General features: G+C 63.6%; 2 protein-coding genes across 3 annotated transcripts; both read left to right on the top strand.

The window, feature by feature from the left end:
• The first annotated feature begins 2105 nt into the window (after positions 1 to 2105).
• On the top strand, positions 2106 to 7387 carry MCRIP2 (MAPK regulated corepressor interacting protein 2). 2 transcript variants are annotated; one of them, XM_082671286.1, is made up of 5 exons: positions 2106 to 2355; positions 2461 to 2578; positions 6312 to 6439; positions 6675 to 6776; positions 7005 to 7387. In XM_082671286.1, the coding sequence occupies exons 1-5, from the start codon at positions 2304 to 2306 to the stop codon at positions 7073 to 7075; spliced, it is 471 nt and encodes a 156-aa protein (XP_082527412.1). In that variant the 5' UTR covers positions 2106 to 2303; the 3' UTR covers positions 7076 to 7387. The 2 variants fall into 2 exon arrangements, with proteins under 2 accessions (XP_082527412.1, XP_082527411.1); XM_082671285.1 differs by lacking the exons at positions 2106 to 2355; positions 2461 to 2578 and adding exons at positions 2759 to 2901; positions 5277 to 5412.
• Positions 7388 to 8066: 679 nt separating this feature from the next.
• WDR90 (WD repeat domain 90) lies at positions 8067 to 24264 on the top strand (the record flags this gene model as incomplete). The annotated part of the gene is made up of 44 exons (XM_082670703.1): positions 8067 to 8138; positions 8180 to 8363; positions 8590 to 8681; positions 8811 to 8987; positions 9077 to 9185; positions 9398 to 9559; positions 9818 to 9932; positions 10021 to 10088; positions 10468 to 10565; positions 10643 to 10840; positions 10979 to 11041; positions 11305 to 11373; positions 12020 to 12130; positions 12200 to 12345; positions 12416 to 12473; positions 12928 to 13046; positions 13139 to 13282; positions 13385 to 13515; positions 13587 to 13703; positions 14033 to 14268; positions 14475 to 14614; positions 14821 to 14951; positions 15463 to 15593; positions 15883 to 16044; positions 16243 to 16373; positions 16511 to 16684; positions 16888 to 17135; positions 17281 to 17448; positions 17533 to 17622; positions 17752 to 17849; positions 18422 to 18524; positions 18752 to 18873; positions 19046 to 19205; positions 19303 to 19493; positions 19582 to 19750; positions 19891 to 20002; positions 20159 to 20330; positions 22343 to 22465; positions 22618 to 22792; positions 22901 to 23031; positions 23140 to 23283; positions 23354 to 23473; positions 23587 to 23671; positions 23962 to 24264. The coding sequence occupies 44 exons, from the start codon at positions 8067 to 8069 to the stop codon at positions 24120 to 24122; spliced, it is 5910 nt and encodes a 1969-aa protein (XP_082526829.1). The 3' UTR covers positions 24123 to 24264.
• Between the last annotated feature and the right edge of the window lie 176 nt (positions 24265 to 24440).

Here is a 24440-nt window from a genome sequence, read left to right as displayed (position 1 = left end):
AGACAAGGCCCGTAGGCAGGGCTGGGACATTACAGTCTAGCAGCCTTGTCCACCATCAAGGCCAGGCCTATCTGCTCATCAACAGGCCCTGTCCTTCCCCTCTTCACCCTGGCCTGAGGGGGTGCCTGGGAGAGGAGGAGCTCTCATGTCAACCTGGGGGGAGGTACTCCCCCACCCCAGGGCCTGGCTCCTTCTGCCCAGAACATATGCCTTCAGGACACAGGCCCGCCCAGGCCCCTCACCCTGCGGGCCCCTCACCCAGCCTGAGTGAGTTAGCATTGTGCTCGAGGCCACCAGGGAGACCAGGGCAGCCAGCATAGACCAGGGCAGGAGCGTGGTGGCCTTGACACAACTGGGGGGCGGGACGAGGGATGGGCACCTCGGGTGGAAAGGGGGGCCAGCTTGGCCAGGGGCTGTGCTCATGCCCAGACTCCCTGGGCATGCTCTCCCCTCTCAGGGTCACAGGCTTTGCTCAGCCCAGCCCCACAGAGTGGGCAGCTGGGGCCGGGGATAGGGGTCTTATCCTTTGGCCTTGGGTAGAACAAGACACAGAGCCAAGGGGCTATGGGGGACTTGGGAGGAAGGACAGCACAGCTGCCCCAGGAAGCAGACTTCCCTGAAGGAGCCCCAGCAGGCCCAGTGCCCCCACCTCAACCAGCAGCTACACAGGTGCATGGGGTAGGGGGTTGGGGGCATCCTCCCGCTGGTTGCCACCCCCCCCCCCGCCATGTTGTACACAGTACTTGTTGTCTGGACAGGATACGAGGAGAAAGATGTGCTCTAGCCCCTGACCTGGCTTCTCAGCCCTGCCTGGGTGGGAGGCTTCAGGCCCGCTCAGGTGTGGGGTGTGGGGGTAGTTGCGCTAGGTGCCCTCCAGGAACCCACTGGGCCACAGTGCTGAGGGGAAGCCCCCTTGCCCCCCGGGGCAGCGGATCCCAGACTGAGACACACCCCAGGCTCTGGTGCTGGCCCGACTGAGCCTCCCCAAATACTTGTGGGAGCAGTGTAGGAGCCCTGAGGGACCAACGTGGTTGCACAAGCCTCTGAGGCGGATGCCACACCCCCTGGATGACCCCAGGCAGAGTTTTTTTTTGGGGGGGGGGCATTAAGGATTGAACTCAACCAAAGGGAGGATGGGTGCCTCCTGCAGAATCCAAAAGGCCCTCAGGCTCACAAACCCAAGAGTTGTGTGGTTCCCCCTCCCCCAACCCAAGCTGCTGTGTGTGAGACCCTGTGATGACCCTGCCCCCACTGGCAGCCTGAGGCAGCCCTAAGCAGCCTGTGAACTGGGAGGAAGGGGCATCTCTATCTAATTCTCAGGAAGGAACCCTGTGGGTAGAGCCCCCAGGGAAGGGCCTGCCTGGCAGATTAGGGCACAGCAACCGCTCTCCTCCGGCAGGCAGGTCTGGCTCCTCCTGAAGCACTGTCACTGAAGTAGGTCTTGCGGCTGACCCCACTGCCTGGGGGATTTGGAGGAGTAAGTGCTCTTTCTCCCCTGTGGAATGACATAAACTGGGTTGCTTCACCCACCTTCTCCATCCCCAGGATCCAGCCCCCAGGATGCTCCTGGATTGGTAAGTGGCCTCCCACCTCCCTGGCGTTGGGGGCAAACATCAGCATGGAAGGCTGAGCTGCGGCAGAATGTACTTTCTGCTCCTGCCCCATGGGATGAAAGGGAGATTCCCACGGCGTCATGTCTGCCCGAACCCGGGGGCTGACCGCCTTTTCTCATCTCTGACCCCCTCAGTCCCATGACTGGGTGAACCGGCACACTGGCCCAGGCCCACCCAGGCACCTTGGAGGAGTGTCTCCGACGTGAGTGGGAATACCCTTGCTTCCAGGGTCCACACAGCTCACTCCCAGCATCTGTCAATGCCTCAGCTCCTTGGACATCACCGAAGGCCTGGGCCAGAACCTCGCCACGTCTGTGTGCCTATGGCTCCCGTAGCCTCCTGTGGCGGACGGCGGCCCAGGCCTCAGGGAACTTCCTTGACCTAGGCCTTGGGCCAGAGGGGTGGGCGCTGCTTGCGGCCGCCCAACCCCAGCCTCGGGCCCCGCCGCGGGTCCAGCCAGTTTCCCAAAGGCCCAAGCGCCACCCCTGCCGCGTGCCTCGGCGCGGGCCCTTTAAGGGCCGGGGGTGTGTGGCGGGCCCGCCCCCTCCCCGCAGCGCCGGCCGCCCGTTAAAGGGGCCGCGCCCTCGGCACCCGCCGAGTGTCAGCCGGGCGGAGGGCGCGAGATCTGGCCGCGGGCCGGCGGGCGGGGAGGGCGCGGAGGGCGCGGGCGCGCTGCGGCCCCTCCGCACCATGTACACCATCACCAAGGGACCCAGCAAGCTGGTCGCGCAGCGGCGCACAGGTGCGCAGCGGGGGCGGGTAAGGTAGGGAGGGGACGACCGGAGTTCCGCACGCGCTGCCCGCCCCCAGCGCGACGGCGGCTGACGCGTCCTGCCCGTGCCTGCAGGTCCCACGCAGCAGCAGGTGGAGAGCAGGCTCGGCGAGCTCCTGAAATGCCGGCATCTCGCGCCGCCGACCCCGCAGCCCCCACGGGCGCAGCCGCCGGGACCCTGGCCCCTGTCGAGGTGAGACGCGCGGCCGCGGCCGGAGCCCGGCCCTCCCCTCCCCCGCCGGCCGCCGCGGGGCCTTGAGGGTGACCTTGGGGAAAGGTTAGCGGAGATCGGGCCACATGCTCCGGGCGGGCGCGGAGGGGGCGGAGCACGCCGACCCCGCCCGCGCGTGCAGCTCTGGCACCGCACCTCCTCCTCACCTGGCACCTGGCTGGGTCCGAGGGGGCTGGACCGGATGTGCGTGACACACCTCCGAGTCCTCTGGGATCCCGCGGACCCCGAGTCGGGAGAAGGCCGACCGGCTCCTGGATCTGAGGGGCTCCGGGCGGCTAAGTCAGGTGCCTGGGCCGACCTTGGGGCTTGAGACGAACTGCTGGGGACTCGCCCTAGAGGGCGGGAGCGCGGTGGCCCAGGACGCTGGCCCGCAGGTGGCCTGCCTCTGCCCGCGGCTGGAGGCTGCCAGCGCCGTGCTTGCGGGGCAGCTGGGGGAGAAGTGCACGTGGTTCCCTCTGGCCCTGCCAGGCCACTGCTTGCCTCTGCCCTTCACCCCAAACACCCTGGCTGGGCGCGGAGACCCCCGCAGATGCTCGGGGCTTGCTGGAGTTGTGGTTTTTCCGCCTTTCTTGACCAGCATTTTTGCCATAGGAGGCTCAGTTCAACCACTTTGGCCTCCAAGTGACTGTGACCTGGAGGTCATATCCTCCATCCCCCAGGACTGAACCTTTCACTTTTTGGCTCAGGTCCTGGCTTCTGGTTTCATTTATTCTATGCATGTTCTGGGCCCAGGGCTTAGTCCAGGCCCACACAGGCCTGAGGGCTCCTGAGCTGGGCTGTGGATGGGTGGGGGCAGCAGACTCAGGGCCCGGAGGCAGCGCTGACCAGGCCTTGGGATTTCTTCCCAAGTTGAGAACAAACAGCTTCCAGGATTGGCTAAGAGGTGGGGGCTGTGTGCTGCAGGCCACAGCCTGACCTTCTCCCTCAGTTACTGGCCTCAGATGCCACAGGTGCGGGCAGCCTGTGAGGACCCTTCTTGGCTGAGGCCCTTTCCTGGGGCCTCCTGCTAGGAGCATGTTGACACTTTGAGACTGGTCCTAGTGAGGAAAATGTTCCAGGCCGGCCACAAGTGCATCCTGGGGAGAGGGGTGAGTGGGACCTTGGGGGGCACTTCCCAGGACCCAGCTGTGCTGTGACACTGCCTGTGACATCAGCCTTGGTCCTCACAGCCGCCCTACCTCCCAGGGGAGGGAATAAGGCATAGGTGTGTAGTCTCCCCCCCCCCAATCACCCAAGCAGGGAGCCTTCCCCGCCCCTTACCTGGAGAAACTTGTTGCTTCCTCCATGGCCCCTTTGCTGGGGAATGGGGAAGGAAATGTGCGTCTGTGGCAGGATCAGGGTGCTGGGGAGAGAGATGGGAAAGACAAAGCAGAGCCCTTAAGATGTTGCAACTTGCCAGGTCCCGGGGTTCAGGGGGGTGCTGGTGCTTGGCCCCTCAGCTTGCTGCAGTCCTGTGTGGCACTGTGAGTACAGGGGAGTGGCAGGAAGGCAGAGTGTGTGCTGGTCATGCCGTCCCCCCTTCTCTCTGAGGTCACTCCTTCCCTGAGCTGCCCCCTGCCAGTCTCAGGGACCTTGAAGAGTACCCCCGCTGGGAGGCCAGAGCAGCCACCAGGTCCTCCACACCAGGAGCCTCTGAAACTTCTGAAATCACTCCACCCAGACTTCCTGTCCACCCTCCCTCACTCAGACTTTGCCCAGGAGGAAGGAGTCTGAGCCACTGCTGCACCCTCTGTGCCTGGTGCACCACAGGTGCTCAAAGCATTTGACCTGCTAAATGTCCGGGCTCAGATTCTGGCCGGGCGCTGCCCGTGGTGGTAGACAGGCCACATGAGTCTGTGCCTGTGATGAGTTCTCCCTTCCAGCGAGAGAGAATAAGATCAACTGTTGGGGAGAAGAGAAAATGGGGCCACCTGATGGTGCAGGGGAGGTGGACTGGTGGAGGAGGGGGCTTGGAAGCTGTACTGGGTTGTGGGCTTTGGGGTCAGACAGGCATAGAGTTCTGATGCTGCCACCCACTCACCACATGTAACCTTGGACAGGTCACTTCTCTCTTGAACCCAGGTTCCTGGGCTGAAAACGGGTGGGTGGTCTACCTTGGAGAGTAGTGAAGGGGGTTAAGTAAAAGGAAGCGAGGCCTGTATCAGCAGGCACCTAGCAGGGATTCCGGTGCTGCTGTTGCCGTGGGCAGAGCTTGCCTGTGGGCGGGGCTTTCCTGCGGGCCGAGTCCCTGGGCGCTGGCACAGAGAAGGGTGGGGAAGACGGACGCTGGACTCGTCCATAGGTGCACAGGGAGCTGTGCCCTTTCCCCCAGAGGGCCCGCAGAACTGCCTTATGTAACTGCCGGCAGTGGGCGGCCAGGTGCCCGCTTGCTGGGGCCCCTTCTCAGCCCTGGCCAGGCCACCGTCTAGGTACTTGCGATTTACAGCCTTTGACTGCAGTTCTTTTTTTCCTTCTTTGATGTTCAGTCTCCAAATTTTTCTAGGGCTAAGGGTAGCAGGCGAGGGGCTGTTCCAGTTAAGGACAAATAGCTATGCCCTCTGGTTGGTATAGCTCAGGCCTGGGAGGAGCCCTGCCCCTCCACATTCTACGTGGCCACCTGACCCTGCCAGCCTGGAGCTGGTGGGACTGGTGCCCCTCAAGACGCTCCTCTTTATTTTAGTGCCCCTCTCAACTGAGGAGGAAACCCCAGCGGCGGTGGGGCACCTGAGCCCAGGATGGCGAGCAGGCCGGCGGGACCGCGAGTGCCTGGCGGAGTGGCACGTGCAGCCCAGGACTCCCGGCTCCCACCTCCTGCTGTAGGTGTGGGCCCCGCACTCTCCACGGCCCTGTCCCGGGCTTCATGTGCACAGGGCTGGGCCAGCTGCCACTGGCCAGGGCAGCCCAACCAATGCCCTGGGCCCGGCTGGCCGGGATGGGCCCAGTGGCCACCTGGACATCGAATGCCCACCAGGCCGAGCTCCAGCACCCAGGGCCATCTCCTTACTCAGCATTCCTGCCCCCGTGGGCAAGAGCATAGCCCCTCATCTGGGGCCTGCAGGGGTGGGCCAGGGTTGCAGTCACACCCTCCCTACTCAGGATGGCCCACTCAGCACTTGGTGCTGTCTAGCCAGACCAGGAGCTGTCCCTGGGGACCTGGGGCAGCTGGGAGAGGGAAGGGCAAAGGCCGTCAGCTCTTGTTTGGGTCCTTCATCCCACACTGGGGGGCATCGTGAGATGGAGAGACTTCTGTGGGGGAGAAAGTGGCCAAGAACTGCGCCTGGTGGGTGGGGTTGGGCCAAGTGACCTTTACGCAGGTCAAAACCTAGGGTGATGGAGGCCTGGCTGGTCCAGGGGAGGTGGGTGGCTGGTGGCAGTGGGGGTGCCTGAGACCCTTGGAGGGCCGCCTATGTGCCTTGAGCGTGGAGCTCTGCAGGGGATCTGGGGACACAGAGAGGCCCCACTCCACCCCTGCAGTCTTAGGCCTGGCTCAGGGTCGGGGGGCTGCAGTTGTGAACTGAGCTGCTGGGGGCGCAGGCCTGCACGACAAAGGCCTTGGCCACTGGCTGCAGCACACAGCCTTCCTGTGGTTCAGGGAAGTGCCCAGGCTGGGCTTGGCCCAGGGGTGGTGAGGGTGGCCTGAGGCTGCTCCGGGAGCTCTGCCAGGTAACACCTGGGCTTGGAACAGTTGCTGACCATCTCTTCCGCCTTCCTGCAGTCCAGGGCCGAGGCTCGTGTTCAATCGGGTGAATGGCCGGCGGCCACCTGCCACATCCCCGTCCCTCAAGGGAACCCAGGAGACCTACACACTGGCTCACGAGGAGAACGTCCGATTTGTGTCCGAAGGTAGTGCTGAGGCCCGAGGGTGTGACCTGGGCCACTGGTCCTTTTCCCACTGTAACCTCACTCGAAGTTGCCAGAGGCCTGGGCTCTTCCTGGGTTCTCTGCCTGTTTCTCCTGTGACCATCCAGCAGGCTGCCCACTCCCAGTTCTGGGCTGGGGTCCAGGGTAGCCACCATGCCCTGGGGTGGGAGACACAGTGCCAGGGGCCTGGCTCAGCCTGACGATCCTCTCCCCACAGCCTGGCAGCAAGTGGAGCAGCAGCTGGGTGGTGGCCCAGCCGGTGAGAGCGGGCCGAGGCCAGTGCAATACGTGGAGAGGACCCCCAACCCCCGGCTGCAGAGTGAGCCCTCCCCCGCCCTCAGGGTGTCCCCTCCACCTCCTCCAACCCTGATCTGGCTCAGCCAGGTTCTTGCCCCAGGGGGTTGGGAAGAGGACTGGAGCCTGACCCAATTCTTCCCAGCATCTGCTACAGTTGGGGTCTGGGTGAGGGGCTTGTGGTCAGCTCGAGGTGGGAGACGCTGGTCAGCCCGGGAGGCACATCATTGCCCAGCCTTCTGCCCCCCTGCAGACTTCGTACCCATCGACCTGGACGAGTGGTGGGCACAGCAGTTCCTGGCCAGGATCACCAACTGCTCCTAGTCGCAGCTTTGGAAGGAACGCTGCCCATGCAGGGCCTGGCCCTGCCCCACGCTGGACCCTCTGCCAGGAGAGGACCACGGCACCCTGTCCACCCGCTGCGGTGTGCCGTGCTTCACCCTGGGCCTGGCCAGGAGCCGGCCACACCTGAAGTGCCAGAATTTGGACTTTTGCTCCTGCTGACCCCTTGGCCCAGCTGTTCCAGGCTGCCAGAGGCCAGGGGTTGAAACTGTCTGACCTCAGTCCTGCTCACTGTGCCCGGGGACCAGCCTGTGGGGCTGGCAGGGAGGAGCTCCAGGCTAATAAAGTTGAGAAACTGCCCTTTGGAAAGGCCTTTACTTGGGGGTGGTGGGGGGTGGATGCGGGAGGGGGCGCTTGTGCCCCAGCACCAGGCCCAGCCCAACCTTCCATTGTAGCCTCATCTCCTTACAACTGAAGCTTTGTCTAAATTTGGTCCCCCCCAGCCTCTTGCCCAGCTGCCTTCCTGTGTCCTGGGCCAGGTCATTTTGCATAGAAGTCTATAAATGCCACCGCACCCCACCTGACACCGCCCCCCCCCACCCCCGTAGTCATTGGCAGGTGTCTGAACCCGGCCTCAAGACCCAGAAATGTTACATAACTGGCCCTGAGATGGCGCCCCAGCCACCCAGAATTGCGGTCAGGTCTCAGGACGCCTGGTGCTGTCTCTGAATCCTCCAGGTCTGGTGGGGAGCCCTCGGGGTCCTGTAGGACATTGCTTTGCCTGCTGTGGGGCCAGATCTTTGCCTGCGTCTGACACACGTGCCTCCAGAGAGCTAGGTAGCAACAGGGTAGGTGGGGACAGCTCCTGCCAAGTGCAGCTCACAATTTCTGGGCTGCGTCTCATACCCTATACAAAGATGCCTCCCAGAGGGAGTCAGGAACCTTCTCGGATCCCACAGCTGGTGGCGCTAGAGTACCCCCAGGGGGTCCCAGCTTGGGAGTGGCCGCAGAGGCCTGGGGGCGGAGGCTCCTTATGCCCCGGTGCACGACAGCAGAGAAGAGGAAGTGGTCGGGCAAGGTTTGGGGGCGCCCCGAGAAACAGCTGGTGAGGTGGGGGTCCAGACCACCAGCGCGGTCACTCACCAGGCCCCGCCCCGTCGCGCGGTCACGTGTCAGGCCCCGACCCTGAAGCGCGATCACGTGCCCTGCCGCCGTAACGGCGGAAGTGGCGTCGTTGCCGGGCGGCCGTTGCTAGGCGCGCACTGCGTGCTCTGCGTGGAGCGCGCGGTGGCCGAGGCGGGAAGCGCGAGCGGCGGCGCCATGGCCGGAGGTAGCGGCGCGCGGCGGGAGGGCCGGGGGCTCGGGGCCCGGGGCCGGGCGCCGGGGTCTGGGGCCCGAGATCCGGCGCCGCCGCGGACGGGTTGGTGTTGAGATTCGCCCGGAGCCCAGTCCGCGCGCTGCGCTGGCTGTCACAGCTGGGGAGCGCGCAGACCCTGCCCCGGCCCCCTCCCTAGACCCGCGGTGGGTCTGGCACCTCACGCCCCCGTGTCCCCCAGTGTGGCAGCAGCCGTTCCTCAACGTCTTCAGACACTTCAAGGTGGACGAGTGGAAGCGGTCCTCTAAAGAGGGCGACGTGGCCGTCGTGACGGTAAGTGGGCCGGGGCACCTGGTAGCAGGAGCGGCGGCTTCTCCTCTGTCTCCTGGGCCGCTTTGCTGCCGCCCTCCTGGCGCTCCGTGGGGCTGAGCGGGACGCCATGCCTCCCGTGTCTCTCTGCAGGACAAGACCCTCAAGTGCACGGTGTACCGCGTGCGGGGCCCTGTCTCTGCAGGCAATTACATCCAGCTCCCCAAAACCAGCACCCAGTCCCTGGGGCTGACCGGACGCTACCTGTACGTGCTCTTTCGGCCCCTGCCCGCCAAGCATTTCGTCATTCACCTGGACCTGTGTACCGAGGTTACAAGCTGGAGAGCGGGAGCTGCCGGTGGGGGCCCTGCACTCATGCTGCAGTCTCCTCTCCTCACGCCCATGCTGTATGCCCACAGGGCAGCCAGGTCATCCGAGTGTCATTCTCCAACTTCTTCAAGGAGTTCAAGTCCACAGCCACATGGCTTCAGTTCCCTTTCATCTGTGAGACTGGGACACCCAGGAAAGGTAACATGCAGATAAGGTGTGAACGGGTCACAGATGGTCTGGGAGAGGCAGGCAGCCAGAAGGCTCAGCGGGGAGGCAGGCCAGGGACAGCCTGGGTGGAGGGGCATGTGGCTGTGGCCATGAGAGTGGGGACAGGCCGAGGACAGAGAGTGCTGTGGGCCAGTTGGTGAGGGTAGGCTCTGACCTTTGCTCCTGTCCTGCGCACCTGGCAGGTGTGGGCTCTCCTGGTGCCCGCTGGACCTGCCTGCAGCTCGACCTGCACGACATTCTGCTGGTCTACCTGAACCGACGGTACAGTCACCTCAAGAGCATCAGGCTGTGTGCTAGCCTGCTGGTCAGGAACCTCTACACCAGCGACCTGTGCTTCGATCCCGGTGAGGGCTAAAGGTGTGCTTAGCCTGCAGCCCACCTGCTCTAACTCCCTGTGTGCTGGCCTCCACACCCTCCCTGGCACTTGGTGAAAATGCCCATGCTGTACCATCTTTGAGCCTCCCAGCTCCCAAGGCAGCCACTGGGGGAGAGGGTGGCTGGGCTGGTGGCCAGGCAGTGCCCTGCTGGCTGGCACCTGGTGTTGTCTTGTCTGGGCTGGGAGAGGGAGCTGGGTGGGCTTCCTTGGACTCTGCTCTTCGTAGCTGTCACTGTCGCTGAAGCCCGGTGTGCAAAACTGCCCATCACCCCCATACCTCGAGAAATGGCATTCCCGGTGCCGAAAGGGGAGAGCTGGCATGACCACTATGTCCACATCCGGTGAGCAGCTCTGCCTGTCATGAGGGCGGCCGGGTGGAGGGACGGCAGGGCCGCCCCTGGAAGCTGACTGTCCTTCCACCCCGTCAAGGTTTCCAAGCGACAGCTCAAAAACACCCTGCGAGGCAGTTCAGAAGAGCTGTTCCCCTTCTGAGGCAGGTGGGCCTGTGGGACCAGCGGTGACCCAGCTTCAGGCCTGAAGGGCCCATGGAGCTCGGCGGGAGAGGGGGGCCTGATGCTGCATCTGGGGAGGTGAATGCAGCAGCATGATGCCTGCAAGGGTGAGGGGAGGCTGTCTCGAGGCCCCAGACCCAGTGTGGGAGGTTCCGACTAGAGTGCCGGGTGGCTTCAAGCTTTCCAACTGGGAAGGGGTGCCGGGGCCCACGGGAGGGTAGGCTACAGCTGTTGTTGTGGCTTCCCTCCTGCATAGTGGGCAAGGTCAGGGCCCACTGCTGACCCCTGCCCAGTGCCTTGTGGCCACGTTCTCACAGGCTTGTCTGCACTCTGCTCAGTGGGTTCTTCTCAATTGCAATCTTAGCGGGGCCTGTGCTGCGGCTTCTTCCTCACCCAGCGGCCTTCAGCAAGCCTGTTCAGGACAGCCTGGCCCTCATGGTCCAGAAGCGTGGCCCCACAGCCGTGAGTGCCCTGTGCCCTTGGAGATGGGGCTGAGGGTGGTGGCCACAGGGTGCTAACAGGCACTTGTCCTCCCGAAGTCCCGCCAGGCCCCCTCTGTGCCCAGGCCCCTTCCAGAAGTCAGTGTCTCTAGTGTGGGTGGCCCCAGTGGCCGTAGCCAGGAGCCCTTGGCCTGGGTGGAGGCCACTGACAAGCACGTGGCCAGTGACAGCCTTCACGTGTCTGTGCATCAGACGACTGTGGAGCCCACGGCCCCAGAGGATGCATCCCCACAAGAGGTGAGTGCTTTTCCCAAGGAAGGTGGGGCTGGACTGTGCCACCGAGGGGGGTGGGATGTGGACGAGGTGTGGGTGGAGGGCTGCTGGGCCTCTGTCCACTGGGAACATGCGTGGGGCAGATGGTCTCTTCCCATCTAGTCTCCTGGCAGAAAGCAGAACCAACAGGAGGTGGCTTTGGGCAAGAATCGTTTTCAGCAAAGAGTAAGGAGGGGGCTGGTGCCCTGACCCCAGCCCCAGTGGTTTGGTGGGGGGCGGGCTTAGGCTCCAGGCAGGCGCAGGACTGGGGTACCTGGAGGGTCTAGCAATGTGATTGGAATTCTGGTTTCCTGCCATAGAGCAGCTGGCAGAAGGCACTAGAACCAGGTGGCTTTCTTGGGAGGCAGGCACCAGCTCTGGGTGGGGCAGCCTTGGTGGGACAGGAGCCTCGCCACTTCGGGGTCTCACTGTGAGTTTGCCTATTTCAGAGCTTCCTCCCGGATCCGGTCCTGAGGCTCAAGGGGGTCATCGGCTTTGGGGGTCACAGCACCAAATGGGTGAGGGGTCCGACTCTGTTCTTGCTGGGTCGTGCAAGTGTCAGATACACAGAGGGGACAGTGGGCACACCCCGTGTTTCCTTGAGGTGGCTGTGTGGGCAGCCGAGCTCCCCCAGGCGTCGGGTCCCTTCACCGCTGCAGACGCCCAGCCCTGCCCGCATCCTCACACGCTCGGTGCTTCCTTGACGTGATGACATCCCGTCACAGGCGTCCCTTTGTGTCGTGAACACCAGCCGGGTCGGTGCTGGTCCGATCGCTCAAGCTTCCAGAGACCTGAGAGCCCTTGCTCACCCTTTAAAGCTTTGATGCGTGTTGTCCAGCCGAGTGGGGCCGGGTATGGGCGAGACTTGTGGGACCCTGCAGGAACAGCAGCAGGAGAGGAGGCTGTGTGCTCGCCAGGCCTTCCAGGACACGAACTCCGAGTCTTTGTGGGCTCTCTGGCCTTTTGTCACCTGAATCCCAAAGTTTCTTGTGTTGCGGACAGGGCTTAGAGGAAGCCCTGCCTTTGCGCACGTGCACCCGAGCTCTTTCTGTTCTTTTGGCACATGCATCCCATTGACTCCTGTGTGTGGGGCTCGGCGGAGTGCTGGGGTGGGGGGACGAAGCCGACCAGCCTGTGACCTCAGCCTCCGGCCCCTGTGCACAGGCCCTGTGGACCCGGGATGGGGCCGCCGTCGTGTACCCTTGCCATGCGATCATCGTCGTCCTGTGTGTCAACACCCGGCAGCAGCGTCTTTTCCTTGGCCACACAGACAAGGTGGGCACCCTGGCCCAGGGGTGGCTTGTTCTGCAGGCACACACCCTCCCTCACCCTGCTGCCCCCCAGGTCTCTGCCCTGGCGCTGGACGGGAGCGGTTCCCTGCTGGCCTCAGCCCAGGCACGGCCCCACAGCATGCTGCGTCTCTGGGACTTCCAGACCGGGGAGTGCCTGTCCCTCTTCCAAAGCCCAGTCCACACCGTCTGCTCCCTCAGGTGGGTGCAGGGTCTCCGAGGGGGGTGGGGGCTGCGCCTGCAACACTGACCTCCACCTCTCCATCTGCAGCTTCTCTGACAGTGGGGAGGTGCTTTGTGGTGTCGGCAAGGACCGCCACGGGCGGATGGTAAGCAGGCCAGGCCGGGGGAGGTGGGGCAGCCCATCCTGGGGTGCAGGCAGGCAGTAAGGGTCCCCCGCAGGCCTCCCCCAGCCCCGCCGGGCACCACTGCGCCATACTTGCTAGAGTGTCTGTTTCACTCCCTCGTGGATGGAGCTGACCTTTGACTGACCGGCCTCGACCGGCCTCACCCTCTTCAGTGGCAAGTCCCCCACGCCTGAGCTGGGCGTGTTTAACATGACAGCATCTCTGAAGTTGGGTGTTTCACCCGGGGTCTCTCCTCCACTCGTGGTTGTGTCTCCTGCTCCTTTCTGCATACATATGTCTGTGGAAACCCCGGGTGGGCACATGTAGGTTCCTCCGGGCCGCAGGGGCCAACTTTCCCACCCCCTGCAGCCCAACGCGCCTGCTTCTGTGGGAGAGGCCAGGCGGGTGGTGGGTGCTCAGCGTGGACTTGTTGCAGACTGTGGTGGTGTGGGGCACGGCCCAGGTGGGGCGAGGCGGAGAGGCCGTCATCCTCACGAAGGTGCACAGCGACGTTGATATCCAGGCATTCAAGGTGGCCTTTTTCGATGAAACCAGGTGATTGGCTGCCCGCCTGCCCATCCTCCGTGCTGGGACCAGCGAGTTGTGAGCTGGCCCCTCCTCCCTGGCTCACCTCCTACCCCTCGCAGGATGGCATCGTGCGGGCGGGGCAGCGTGCGGCTGTGGCGGCTGCGAGGTGGGGGGCTGCGCTCCTGCCCTGTGGACCTGGGGGAGCACCACGCGCTGGAGTTCACTGACCTGGCCTTCAGGCAGGCCCAGGACAGCCATATACTGTGAGCCCCACCCTCCCTCCCCTAATGGCCAGGGCCCGCCCATTCCTTGCCCCGCTTCTCAGTCCCTCCGCCTTCACTTGCTACTTCTGCCTCTCTGGGCAGCTACGTCTGCAGCCGCAGCGGCCACATCCTGGAGATTGACCACCAGCGCATGGCTGTGCGGTGCGCTCGCCGCCTCCTGCCTACACAGACCCCTGGTGGCCCCCTCCCACAGAAGCAAACCTTCAGTTCAGGTAGGTGGGCCCTGCTGTGTTGGGAGGAGCGGCCCTGACGCTTTGGGCTGACCGTGCCTCCCCCTACCCAGGCCCCGGCATCGCCATCAGCAGCCTCAGCATCTCCCAGGCCAAGTGTGCCATGGGCTCCGAGGACGGCTACCTGCGCCTCTGGCCCCTGGACTTCTCTTCTGTGCTCTTGGAGGCAGGTGGGGCCTCGACATCACCTTGCCACCAGGGTTGCCGCAGGAGGGCCGTGTCCCCGGGCTGGACGGCAGTCATGGGGCTCCAAGGGGCTGTGTCCTGAGCTGGGGCCCACCATTGCTGAGCCCAGGGGTGGGTGGTCACAGGGGAGGCACCTGTTGTAGCTCACAGGGAGATGGGGCTCCAGGCAGCAGGGAAGCGCATTTCTCAGTGTCCTGGGCAGAGGAGCTGGGCACAGGCACAGCATGGATATGGTCAGCCTGCCCCAGTTGGCCCAGGTTCCAGGCCCACCCCACTACAGGCCTGGGCGATCACCAACCCACCCTGCCTGCAGAGCATGAGGGCCCCATCAGCTCCGTCTGCGTCAGCCCTGACGGCCTGCGTGTGCTGTCCACCACCTCCTCGGGCCACCTGGGTTTCCTGGACATCCTGTCCCGGGAGTACAGCGTGCTGGTGCGCTCCCACGCCGCCCCGGTGCTGGCCCTTGCCACTGAGAGCAGCCGGGGACAGCTGGCCACTGTGTCCCAGGACCACACTGTCCGCATCTGGGACCTAGCGACCTTGCAGCAGGTGGGGTGTGGCCGGAGGGAAGCCAGCCAGGAGGGAGGGACTGGAGGGCCGCAGGCCATACTGAGGCCCGGTGGGTGGGGCCCTGAGTTCTTCTGCCTGTGTTTGGGGCCTGAAGGTTCAAGGCACTTGGAGAGAGACTGGCTCTCGGGCCTTGTGGCCAGCTGGTTGCCCCAGCCTGTCCGCCCTCACATGGCCCTGTCCTCCAGCTGTATGACTTCGCGTCTCCGGAGGAGGCCCCGTGTGCTGTTGCCTTCCATCCTACCCAGCCCACCTTCTTCTGTGGCTTTAGCAGCGGGGCCGTCCGTTCCTTCAGCCTGGAGACCACCGAGGTCCTAGTGGAGCACAGGTGGGTGGTCAGCCGGCTCTGGCCCCACAGACGATCGAGGTGGAAGCTCCAGTGGTTTGTGGGTCCCCTGGGGAGTGTGGGAGATCGGGTAGTGTGGGGGAGGGCCGTCTACTGGAAGCCCCGCCCTCTGCTGCCCCTCCGGGATTCTGCAGGAGGTCTGGGACGGTGCAGCTCAGGGGCAAGGCAACGGCGTCTCGTGTGTGCAGGTGTCACCGCGGAGCCATCACCGGCCTGGCCGCCAGCCCCGACGGCAGCCTCCTGTTCAGCTCCTGCTCTCGGGGCTCCCTGGCCCAGTACCATAGCAGCGCGCCCCAGTGCCGCATCCTTCGTGTGACAGGTCAGGCCCCCAGGCCCAGCCCCAGCCCCACTCTGGCCTCCCAGCCATCCCCTGGTCAGGTCCCTGCGGGGGTGGGGGTACGTGTCGCCCCCGACTGTGGTACTGCGTTCTACAGTCGCACTACTGAGACCCCCAGAGCCAAGTGTGGTTTTAGGACTCACCAGCCCCCCGAGATTGAAGGTCAGTGAGAGTCTGTGCCCACCCTTCCCCAGGAGGAAGTGAGTACCTGAAGCCTGAGCACCAGGCCAGCAGGGGAGTCAGCCCCCTCCCATGGCCACTGTAACTCGGGCCAGCCAGATGGTCACTTGGTGGTCACTCGGAGAACCCCCAGATTTCCTGGCAGTCCGTGGTGCCCACTGGTGTCTTGGTGCTCTCACATCTAGGCCCCATGGGCTGGCTGCTGTGGGATCTGCCCTCCCCAGCCCGCAACAGTAGGTCTCTGACCAGTGTCTGTTCTGGTGCCCCACCCCTACCCTGACCCAGCTGACTGCCTGTCCCCATATGCCGGCAGCTAATGTGGTGTGCCAGGAGGCTTGCCCGAGCCCCAGTGCCCTGGTGGTCAGTGGGGACAGCCACCTGCTGGCCTTTGTGGGTCCCTCCAAGTACACAGTGACTGTCATGGACACAGCCTCACTGGATGAGGTGAGTCAACTGGAACCCTCCCTGTGTGCAGTGAGGGTGGAGTCACGCCAGTTTGGCCCACAGACCCTGTGGGCACCCTGACCCTGGCAGCTGCGTGTTTCCCTGGGTGGGAGGCCATGCTCATTTCAGAAAGGACCTGGGCCCTGCGCCCCTCATGGCACAGAGGACATGTGAGCTGTGGGCAGCCTGCCGGATGGGTGCCCAAGGCCGCCCACGGCCCGGGCCCCAGCTCTGGGGGCTCGAGCTCTGGCCGGAGGTCATGGTGAGGACACTTGCTGCTCTCCCTCAGCTGCTGAGGGTTGACATCAGGACTCTGGACCTGGCTGGCAGCTGCCTGGACTCAGCTGTGGCCGTCTGCTTTGGCCCTGCACCCCCTGGCCACTTGCTGGTGTCCACGTCCTCTAACATGGTTGCAGTGCTAGATGCCACGTCGGGCCGCTTGGTCCGGGAGGTGAGCCCAAGACTGCGGCTGGTGGCCTGGCCTCCCCCGCCTTCCCGGCTCCGGCCTTGCTGCCCGCAGTGCCCAGAGGAGGGGAGGCCCTGGGCTGCTTGCTGCTCCCTAGAGGTTGTGTTCTGTGAGAAGGGGGCTCCCCAACTGGTGGTCCTGTGTGCTCTGACTTTTTCCCTCAGCAATCCCTCTCTCTCCCAGCTGTCCTGTGTCCCCCCTGCGGCCTGCTCTGTCCTAGCTCTCAGCGGGGATGGCCGTTTTCTGCTCACAGCCGCTGACCGGGCCATCAAGGTGTGGGACTACTCAGCACAGGCTGGCCCTGGCTGCCAGGTGTGTGCCCTGGGCGGGCGCACAGCGGGTAAGAAGGAGGGTGGAGGACAGTCCCTGAAGTTACCCCGTGCCTGCTGGGGCCTGATACTGCACGAGGTCCTCTTGGTCAGTCTGCAGTCTGGTGGCCAGGTGTCTCTAGTTGTGCCTCAGTGGTCTCTATATTGCCACACTGCTGCCCTCAGGTGTACATCGGCCACTCAGAACCTGTGCGGGCCGTGGCTTTCACCCCCGACCAGCAGCAGCTCCTTAGTGTGGGAGACGCCATCTTTCTATGGGACGTTTTGGCGCCCTCTGAGAAGTCCCCTCCAGGAAGGCAAGTTCCTGCCCTCGACATGCATCTGCCAGGCCTTCCTCTGCACCCCTTCGCCCCACCCGACCATCTCTCTTGTCACCTCTGCAGTGTCCAAGCCTCTCCCGGGGCCCCCACAACCTGCGAAGCTGGTGAGTGGTCCCACCACACTGGCAGTCTCCATGGTGATGTCTGGTGCTGGCGCTGTAACCGCTGTGGGTGCACAGCACTGTTCTTTTCCTGAGGGTCCCGATGCAGAGCTGGTTGGGCGTGAGGGGCTGGGCACGCCTCCTGCTCTGCCCTCCCCAGGCCCTGAGCTCAGCCGAGCTCCTTCCGTCCTCAGGCCTGGGTACAAGACAGCTGGAGGACATGGTGTCCGGGGCCAATGGGCTTCCCCGGCAGCAGGTGCCCATGCCATCCCAGGCGTCCCCGCCCTGGCTGGACATCTGTGCCAGGCCCCCCAAGGACCATGATGGTGAGGGCAGGGGTCCTAGGAGGGCCTGGAGGGGATGTGTTCCTGGCTCCCATCCTGACATGCTTTGTTGCTCCTGGCCTGGGGGAGGGGCAAGGGCATGGGGGTGCTCTGCTCCCTCGTCTCACTGTCTCCCCACCCTCCTCAGGCGCTTTCTCCATGTCAGATGAGAGCCGTGGCCCTGAGGATCTCCGCCAGGCCTCAAGCCCACCTGTGCTGGTGCAGAAGGAGGCTGGCAGGGCCGGTGATGGGGCCTGGGGGGCCATGGGGGGCCCCTGGGACCTTGGCAGGCCTCCCAACCCCCGTGGTTGGCCCAGTAAGCAGGGGAGGGGCAGCAGGGTGGGGCAGGGTCACTCATAACTGGACCAGGGCCCAGGTGCATGTACCACGTGGACTCCAGGTGGCCTAAGGACAGACCTGGCTGCCCCTGGCAGACAAGGGATGGTCACCTACAGGACAAATGGAGAGCCCAAGGCCCCTGCTGGGCGAGGTGGGTGATGGGACGTGGCTCATCTGTACCCTTTGAACCCAAGCGTCTGACCAGCCAGGGCAGGGTGCCTGCAAGGAGGGTCACTGTGTGGTCCCTGGGGGTTCACAGCCTCATTCCCTTCCCTGACAGGTGCCTGCAGCACTGGAAGAGCCAGGGCCCAACCCCCCACTCGCCCGGACTCCTATCGGCATTTCACAGCTCGCTACAAGGCCTCCCTGCTGCCCAAGGTTGGCTGGGTGGGGCATCCTCATAGGCCCTGCCACCAGTGGATATCCTGGAAGCCCAGGGGTCCAGGTGGCATGGCCCTGTGGTGTCTGGGGTACTCCTGCTCCCTGGTAGACACAGGCTCCCTAGGGTTTCCCTGGGGCAGCTCCCAGAGCTGACAGCAGCCCAGGCCTTGCTGGCACTTGCCCCACGCGTCACCCCTCTGCCCTGAGCCCCATGCTCTCACCGGACTGGTTTAGGTTCTCACTGTCACGCAGTGACTGGACCTAGGCGTGTCCTGCTAAGCCCACACACTCACTTCACTCCATGGTCCTGGCTCCCCTTCACTTCCCCCCTGGCAGGCGCCTCCCCGTCTCCTCCTCCTGCCTCCCTGTCTGCATGCTGCATGCCAGGCTCCCAGCCCCGCTGGCCACCGCGTGCAGACTTTGGTGCCCACGTACCTGCCGTTTGCCTCCTCCCAGGAGCATGCATCTCCCAAGGCTCAGTCCCACGCCCGGCCTGATGGGCAGAGCTTGAGGTTGGGGGCCTGGGCCAGGTGGGCCGGTGCCAGCGTCCTGGGTCCACTTCCTCACAGGGCCTCTCCTTCCCTGCTGTCGGCGATGAGCGGCTGCACCTGAAGGCCGTCATGGGTTACAACGGGAACGGGCGCGCCAACCTGGTCTGGAGGCCAGACACAGGTGGGGGCCATGGCCCAGACGCTGCAGGGTGGGCTCAGTTCTGTCCACCCCTAGGCCAGGCCCCATGGAGGGGCCCGCAGGTGGTTTGGGCTGCAGGACGGGCGTGTCCTCCTGGTGGCACTTCCTGCTGTGAGCAGGAGTTCTCCTTGGGGTGGGGTTGGGGGGTGTGGGCACGAGTGCCTGGGGCTGTGGGGCTGACGGGGCGGGCGCTTCCTCCCTGCCCACAGGCTTCTTCGCCTACACGTGTGGTTGCCTGGTGGTGGTGGAGGACCTGCACTCTGGTGTCCAGCAGCACTGGCTTGGCCACCCTGAGGAGATCTCCACGCTGGCCCTCAGCCACGATGCCCAGGTGCCTGTCCTGCAGCCTGCCTTGAATGCCCAGGGCCAAGGTGTGCCTCGGAGCTTGGCTCCTTGAACTGCGTGCAGCTGGCTCTCGCTTCCAGAGCAGCCCTTTACACAGAGCGGGAACGGGCCCGTGGACTGCACCCTCCCTGCTGACCACCCACCTGCCTGCCCGCCAGGTGCTGGCCTCTGCCTCAGGCCGAAGCAGCACTGCCTCCCGCTGCCAGATCCGTGTCTGGGACGTGCCAGGGGGCTCCTGTCGGCAGCTCCTTTCTCACCACGACACTGCTGTTCAGGCCCTGGCTTTCTCACCAGACGACAGACTCCTCGTCACTCTGGGTCAGCAGGGCGGGGGCGGAGGACAGTGGTCTCTGGACTCCCCTGCCTGTCCTGGGAACCCTGGGCAGCTGACGTGGTCACTCTGCATCTCCCCCAGGGGACTATGGCGACCGCACCCTGGCCCTGTGGAGCATGGCCACCTACGAGCTTATGTCCTCCACGTGCCTCCCAGAGCCAGTATACGGCATGGCCTTCAACCCCTGGGACGCTGGCGAGCTCGCCTGCGTGGGCCAGGGTGCCGTCACCCTGTGGCTTCTGCAGCAGCGTGGGGGCGATGTCAGCCTCCAGGTGCCAGGGTTCAGAGGAGGCTTTGGAGGATGGGGTCTGGCTGGACCCCAGGGCATCGCTGACCCACACTGTGCTCGTGTCCCTCCAGGTCCACCGAGAGCCCATCCCTGAGGAGGTGGGGGGGTGGGAGCTGACCTCGCTCTGCTACGGGACCACACCCCTGCTCTACTGCGGCTCCAATGCTGGCCAGGTGTGTGTTTGGGACATGTGTGCCAGCTGCTGCTTCCTGGCCTGGGAGGCGGACGACGGTGAGATCGGTGGGTGTCTGACGGAGCCTCCGTGGCCCTTGACAGCTTGGGGCTCGGTTCTCCCTGGGAGTCCCAGTGCTGGGGCGGTGGACACCGTCTTGAGTCCCAGGCATCTGGGGGCGTGGCTCACGGCATCTCCTGTCCCCCAGGAGTGCTGCTGTGCTCGGGCGCGCGTCTGGTCAGTGGCAGCAACACCAGGCGGCTGCGCCTATGGGCCGTGGGGGCCGTACCAGAGCTGAGGTGCAAGGGCTCCGGGGCCAGGTGAGCATCTACAGTGTGTCTGGGAGCTGGCACTCTGTTGCCAGCTGGGCCCGTCCCCCAGGGGACATGCTCGGGCAAGGCCAGGGCCTGTGGGCCAAACCACCTGGCTCCCTCGGCTCTCGCTGCTGCCACCCCTTTGACCCCCTGCTCCTCCAGGTCTAGCTCTGTGTTTATGGAGCGTGAGCTGACCCTTGACGGGGCCGTCGTGAGTGCAGTCTTCCACGAAAGCATGGACATGGGTGTGGTGGGCACCACGGCGGGCACGCTCTGGTACGTCAGCTGGGCTGAGGGCACAAGCACCCGCCTCGTCAGCGGCCACCAGAGCAAGGTGAGGCCGCTGGGCCACCGGCTTGCCGCCGAGGATTTCTGAGGGGATCCCAGCCCGCACAAGCCGGGCAGCTGCCGTGCACTCCCTCCGTCCCCGCCCCCCTGGGTGCTCCCAGCCCAAGCGCAGCTGCGAGTGTCCAGGCGTTCCCAGGACCAGCTGCACCCCTGGAACCACGCGCCCCTCCCCGTGGGCATGGGGTCCATGCCGTGTCCACGTGCAGCAGCCCCAGGCCCTGTGGCCTTCTTGACCCTTCCTCTTTTCCGCCACTTTATTCTCTTGTAATTTACGTGTTGAAGAAAACTGGTCATCCACCCTGGAGTCTTTCACCACCGTTGTTGGACATGCTTCCCTGGGGTCCGAGGGGTCTGGAAGCCGGGCCAGGGTCTAGTCAGGGCCAGCCAGTCCCAACGTTACTTCCTTCTGGGAGTGTTGTGTCTCCCACCAGTGATGCCCTTGTCTGGCGGCAGGAGTTGCAGGTGGCAGTAGTCAGATCCCTCGTTCTTTCAGAAGGGAAGTGGCCTCGAGAGCTCTCAGGTTTCCCGGGGCTGGGACAGGGCACAGGTAGATGAGTGTCTCCCTCATGGACCAGGCCCCCCAGCAGCAGTCAATGTGTTACTTTCTGAGAGCTATTAAGGGCTGGTGGGTGGAAATGTGGGTCTGGCTTCCCCACCGTCACTTTCTCTTGATGCTCGTGGAGTCCTGGCTTTGGCTGGTGGCAGGGTCTTCAAGTTGGCTCCTGAGTCTTTTTAAAAAAATTCTACGTTCATTTGTTCAGGCGTAACAGTAGCCAACAAAGAAACTCTTGTGTGAGGTAGTGAGGGTTACATGTTTCCTTTTTCTTTGGTAATGGCTTTATGTCGAGGTATAATCTGTGGGCCACACACCCATGTAACATCAATGGATTTTGAAACATTTGCAGAACTGTGCAACACCGCAGTCACTTTCATCCCAGAAGGAAACCCCCCAGCCATTAAACACTCACCACCCAGCCCCTGGCAGGCGCTCACCGACTCTGTCTCTGTCGGTTTGCCTGTTCTGGATGGTCCCTGTGAACAGAAACACACTCTGTGGTGCTTTCTATCTGCTTCTCTTACTGAGCATCGTGTTTTCAAGGTCCATCTGAGTTGTAGCGAGTGTCAGTGCTTCACTCCTATTTACTGCTAAATATGCTTCTGTGGTACAGATAGGATGAGTTTATCCACCCACCAGGGCATGAGCTCAAGGGTGCTGAGTTCTTGACCTGAGCTGGTGGTCACTGGTGATCCCCCTCTTCTGTGGACCACAGGTGCTCCAGCCTCTCCCTCTGCAGCTCCGCCCAAGACCGGACTTGGCTGTTCCAGAGCCTGTGGGCCCCTCCAGTGGGAAATGGGCTTAGAGGTCATGGTCTGAGGCCCAGAGGGGCCCATCACTTCTCAGCCAAACAGACCTAAATTATTATTTTTCTAAGATAAAATGCATCAGGAGTTTATACTTAATGCTTGAAATTCACATTCAGGACTCGGATATTTTGTTTTACCTCATTGGTGCACGGCCTGTCTCCTTTTTTTAATTTTTTAATTTTTATTTTAATTTTTTTTTCTGTCTCCTTTTTTTTACACCAGAGATCCTGACTCTGTGTAATCATACAACTGCTTTCTCCCTTGATACACATGACACACACACACATGACAATCTCAGCCCCACCCCCCCTGCTGTGATGAGGCCCAGGAGTGGCCCCCCTGGGAGTCCCGTGTTCTAGGTTCTGTCAGGACAGTTCCTTCTGTGATGTCCTAGCAAGTGGATGGTCAAGTTCAACTGACTGGTGGGCTTCTTGCAATTTGGATTCCACCCAGGTCTAGTGTGGGGACACTTGGGAGGGAGGGAGGTCAGGACAGTTTCTTTGTGCCACATGGTGGGCCGGGGCCAGGTAGGCTCAAGGGGGAGATGGATGCTCTCATGAATGACCTGGCCATGCTGTGTTTCCTCTCTGCTCGAGGGCCATGGGCCTCAGGTAGGGTGGTGACTCCTCACAGGTGAACGAGGTGGTCTTCAGCCCCAGCGAGTCCCACTGTGCCACGTGCAGTGACGATGGGAGCGTGAGGGTGTGGAGCGTGGCCAGCATGGAGCTGCTGATCCAGTTCCAGGTGCTCAGCCAGGTACTTGGGGGGCGCCTGGGGCTGGGGTGCACGCCCGGGACTCCGGCAGCCTCGTCCTCCGTCCAGCCTTGGTGTCTGTCTGTGGCCTTGGGCCTGGGCCCCTTCCCCTCTCCCCAGGGGAGTGCTAATGTTTTCCTACCGTGGGTCCCCAGAGCTGCCTCTGCCTGTCTTGGAGCTCCCCATCCTGCGAACGCCCAGAGCAGCAGTGGGTGGCAGCGGGCTACAGTGACGGCACGCTGCGGCTCTTCAGCATCCCCCTCATAGCGATGGAGCTCAAGATGCATCCCCACTCGGCTGCACTGACGGCCATCGCCTTCTCTGCTGATGGTGAGGCCGGGCTCACGGTGACAGCACGGCTTCTGCCTGGCCCAGGTCACACCTTTGGGCTGAGGGCTAGGGGCTCACGAGTAACAGCTTGGTCTCTGCCTCGCCCAGGTCAGACCATCCTCTCCGGAGACAGGGATGGGCTCGTGGCTGTGAGTCGCCCTCGCACGGGGATGACCTTCCGTGTGCTGAATGACCATCGGGGAGCCCCGATCTGCACCATCCAGAGCACGAGAAGAGAGGTGAAGTAGCCTTGTGAGCCTGCAGGGCCTGGCCTGAGCCGAGGGTGCTGGCAGGGAAGGGGATGGGAGAGCAGGGCAGACGGCACCTACCAGCCTTTATGTCCCCAGTATGGAGACTTCGGGGCAGAGGGTGTGGACCTGTGGCTGGCTGCCAGCGGGGACCAGCAGGTCAGCGTTTGGGCCTCCAACTGGCTGCAGGACCGCTGTGAGCTCGTGGACTGGCTGAGCTTCCCAGCGCCCGCCCTCACGGAGGTAAGAGTCCCGGTGGCCCTGCGGGCGGGGTGCCCCCCCACCCTGCCACAATGTGCTGTGCCCTCCACAGGTTCCCAGCTGCCCGCCACCCTCCCTCGCCGCCTTCTGCCCCTGGGATGAGGCGCTGCTGGTGTGTGCGGGCCTCAGCGTGCACCATGAGGTCGTCTTCTACAGCCTCTGCCAGAAGCAGGCACATGCACCCCTCCATGTGGTTCTGGGAGCCTGAGGGACCCGGGGCTGGGGAGGGACAGGTCTCGGGGCCACGGGAACCCCCGCCCAGTGCCTCACGCTTGCTGTCTGCAGGTGATGAAGAAGATCCCACTGCCTTTCTTTGCTGTGTCCATGAGCCTGTCCCCTGGGGCCCACCTTATGGCCATTGGCTTCTCTGGTGAGTGCTGGTGTCTTGAGTGAGGCCCAGTGGGTACACCTGTGCCCCCACACTGAGCCGTACCCCTCGTCCCTGAAAGTGGGGTGAGGACACCTGCTCCAGGGGAGTCTTTCGGGTAGGGTCAGGAAATGAGGGGGGTGGGGGGCCAGGTTCCCCCAATGAGGCACTGGCCCCAGCTGGAGACAGAGCCAGGGTGGGTTGGAGGAACCCTGGGTCCTGGAACTATACAGACACAGGCACAGGGCCCACAGCACCCTAACTGTCCCAGCCCACCCGATGCTGTCCCCCAGCAGAGCGTGTGCTGAGGCTGGTGGACTGTGCGTCGGGGGCCGTGCAGGACTTTGCTGGCCATGATGACTCGGTGCAGCTGTGCAGGTTTGCCCCATCTGCTCGGCTGCTCTTCACGGCGGCCCACAATGAGATACTGGTGTGGGAAGTCACAGGCCACTGACCCCCAGTGGGGAGTGTGGGGTCAGGTGTTGCCCTTCTGGTCAGCTGGGCACCTGGCCTGGGCAGAGGCTCAGCTGAGAAGCTGGGTTGGCCGGGGGCCTTGTGCTGGGCCAGGATGGCTGGGTGGGCCTCACCCCTCCACACCCGGCTGCCCAGGAGTGTGTGCAAATCATCAAGACCTTGAACATGTATGAAGTGCTTATTGCTTCTTTTCCTTTGGGCTTTTGTTTCTACCTTGTACAGTTCAAATAAATGTGGGTGTTGCACTGAGGCATTGTCTCCTGGTCACTCCAGACTGCCTGAGCTCAGTTTCTGCCCA

This window comes from Grampus griseus (assembly GCF_964374135.1).
Source record: "Grampus griseus genome assembly, chromosome: 14".
NCBI lineage: Eukaryota > Metazoa > Chordata > Mammalia > Artiodactyla > Delphinidae > Grampus > Grampus griseus.
This window is presented reverse-complemented; position numbering and strand designations above follow the sequence as displayed.

What these genes read in the sequence shown, in the direction of transcription:
- MCRIP2 (XM_082671285.1), top strand. Translation starts at nt 2,799, where the DNA reads ATGTGCGTGACACACCTCCGAGTCCTCTGGGATCCCGCGGACCCCGAG. An exon ending in GCTCCGGGCGGCTAAGTCAG is followed by an intron (nt 2,902 to 5,276) that starts GTGCCTGGGCCG and finishes TCTTTATTTTAG; the next exon opens with TGCCCCTCTCAACTGAGGAG. An exon ending in CCCGGCTCCCACCTCCTGCT is followed by an intron (nt 5,413 to 6,311) that starts GTAGGTGTGGGC and finishes GCCTTCCTGCAG; the next exon opens with TCCAGGGCCGAGGCTCGTGT.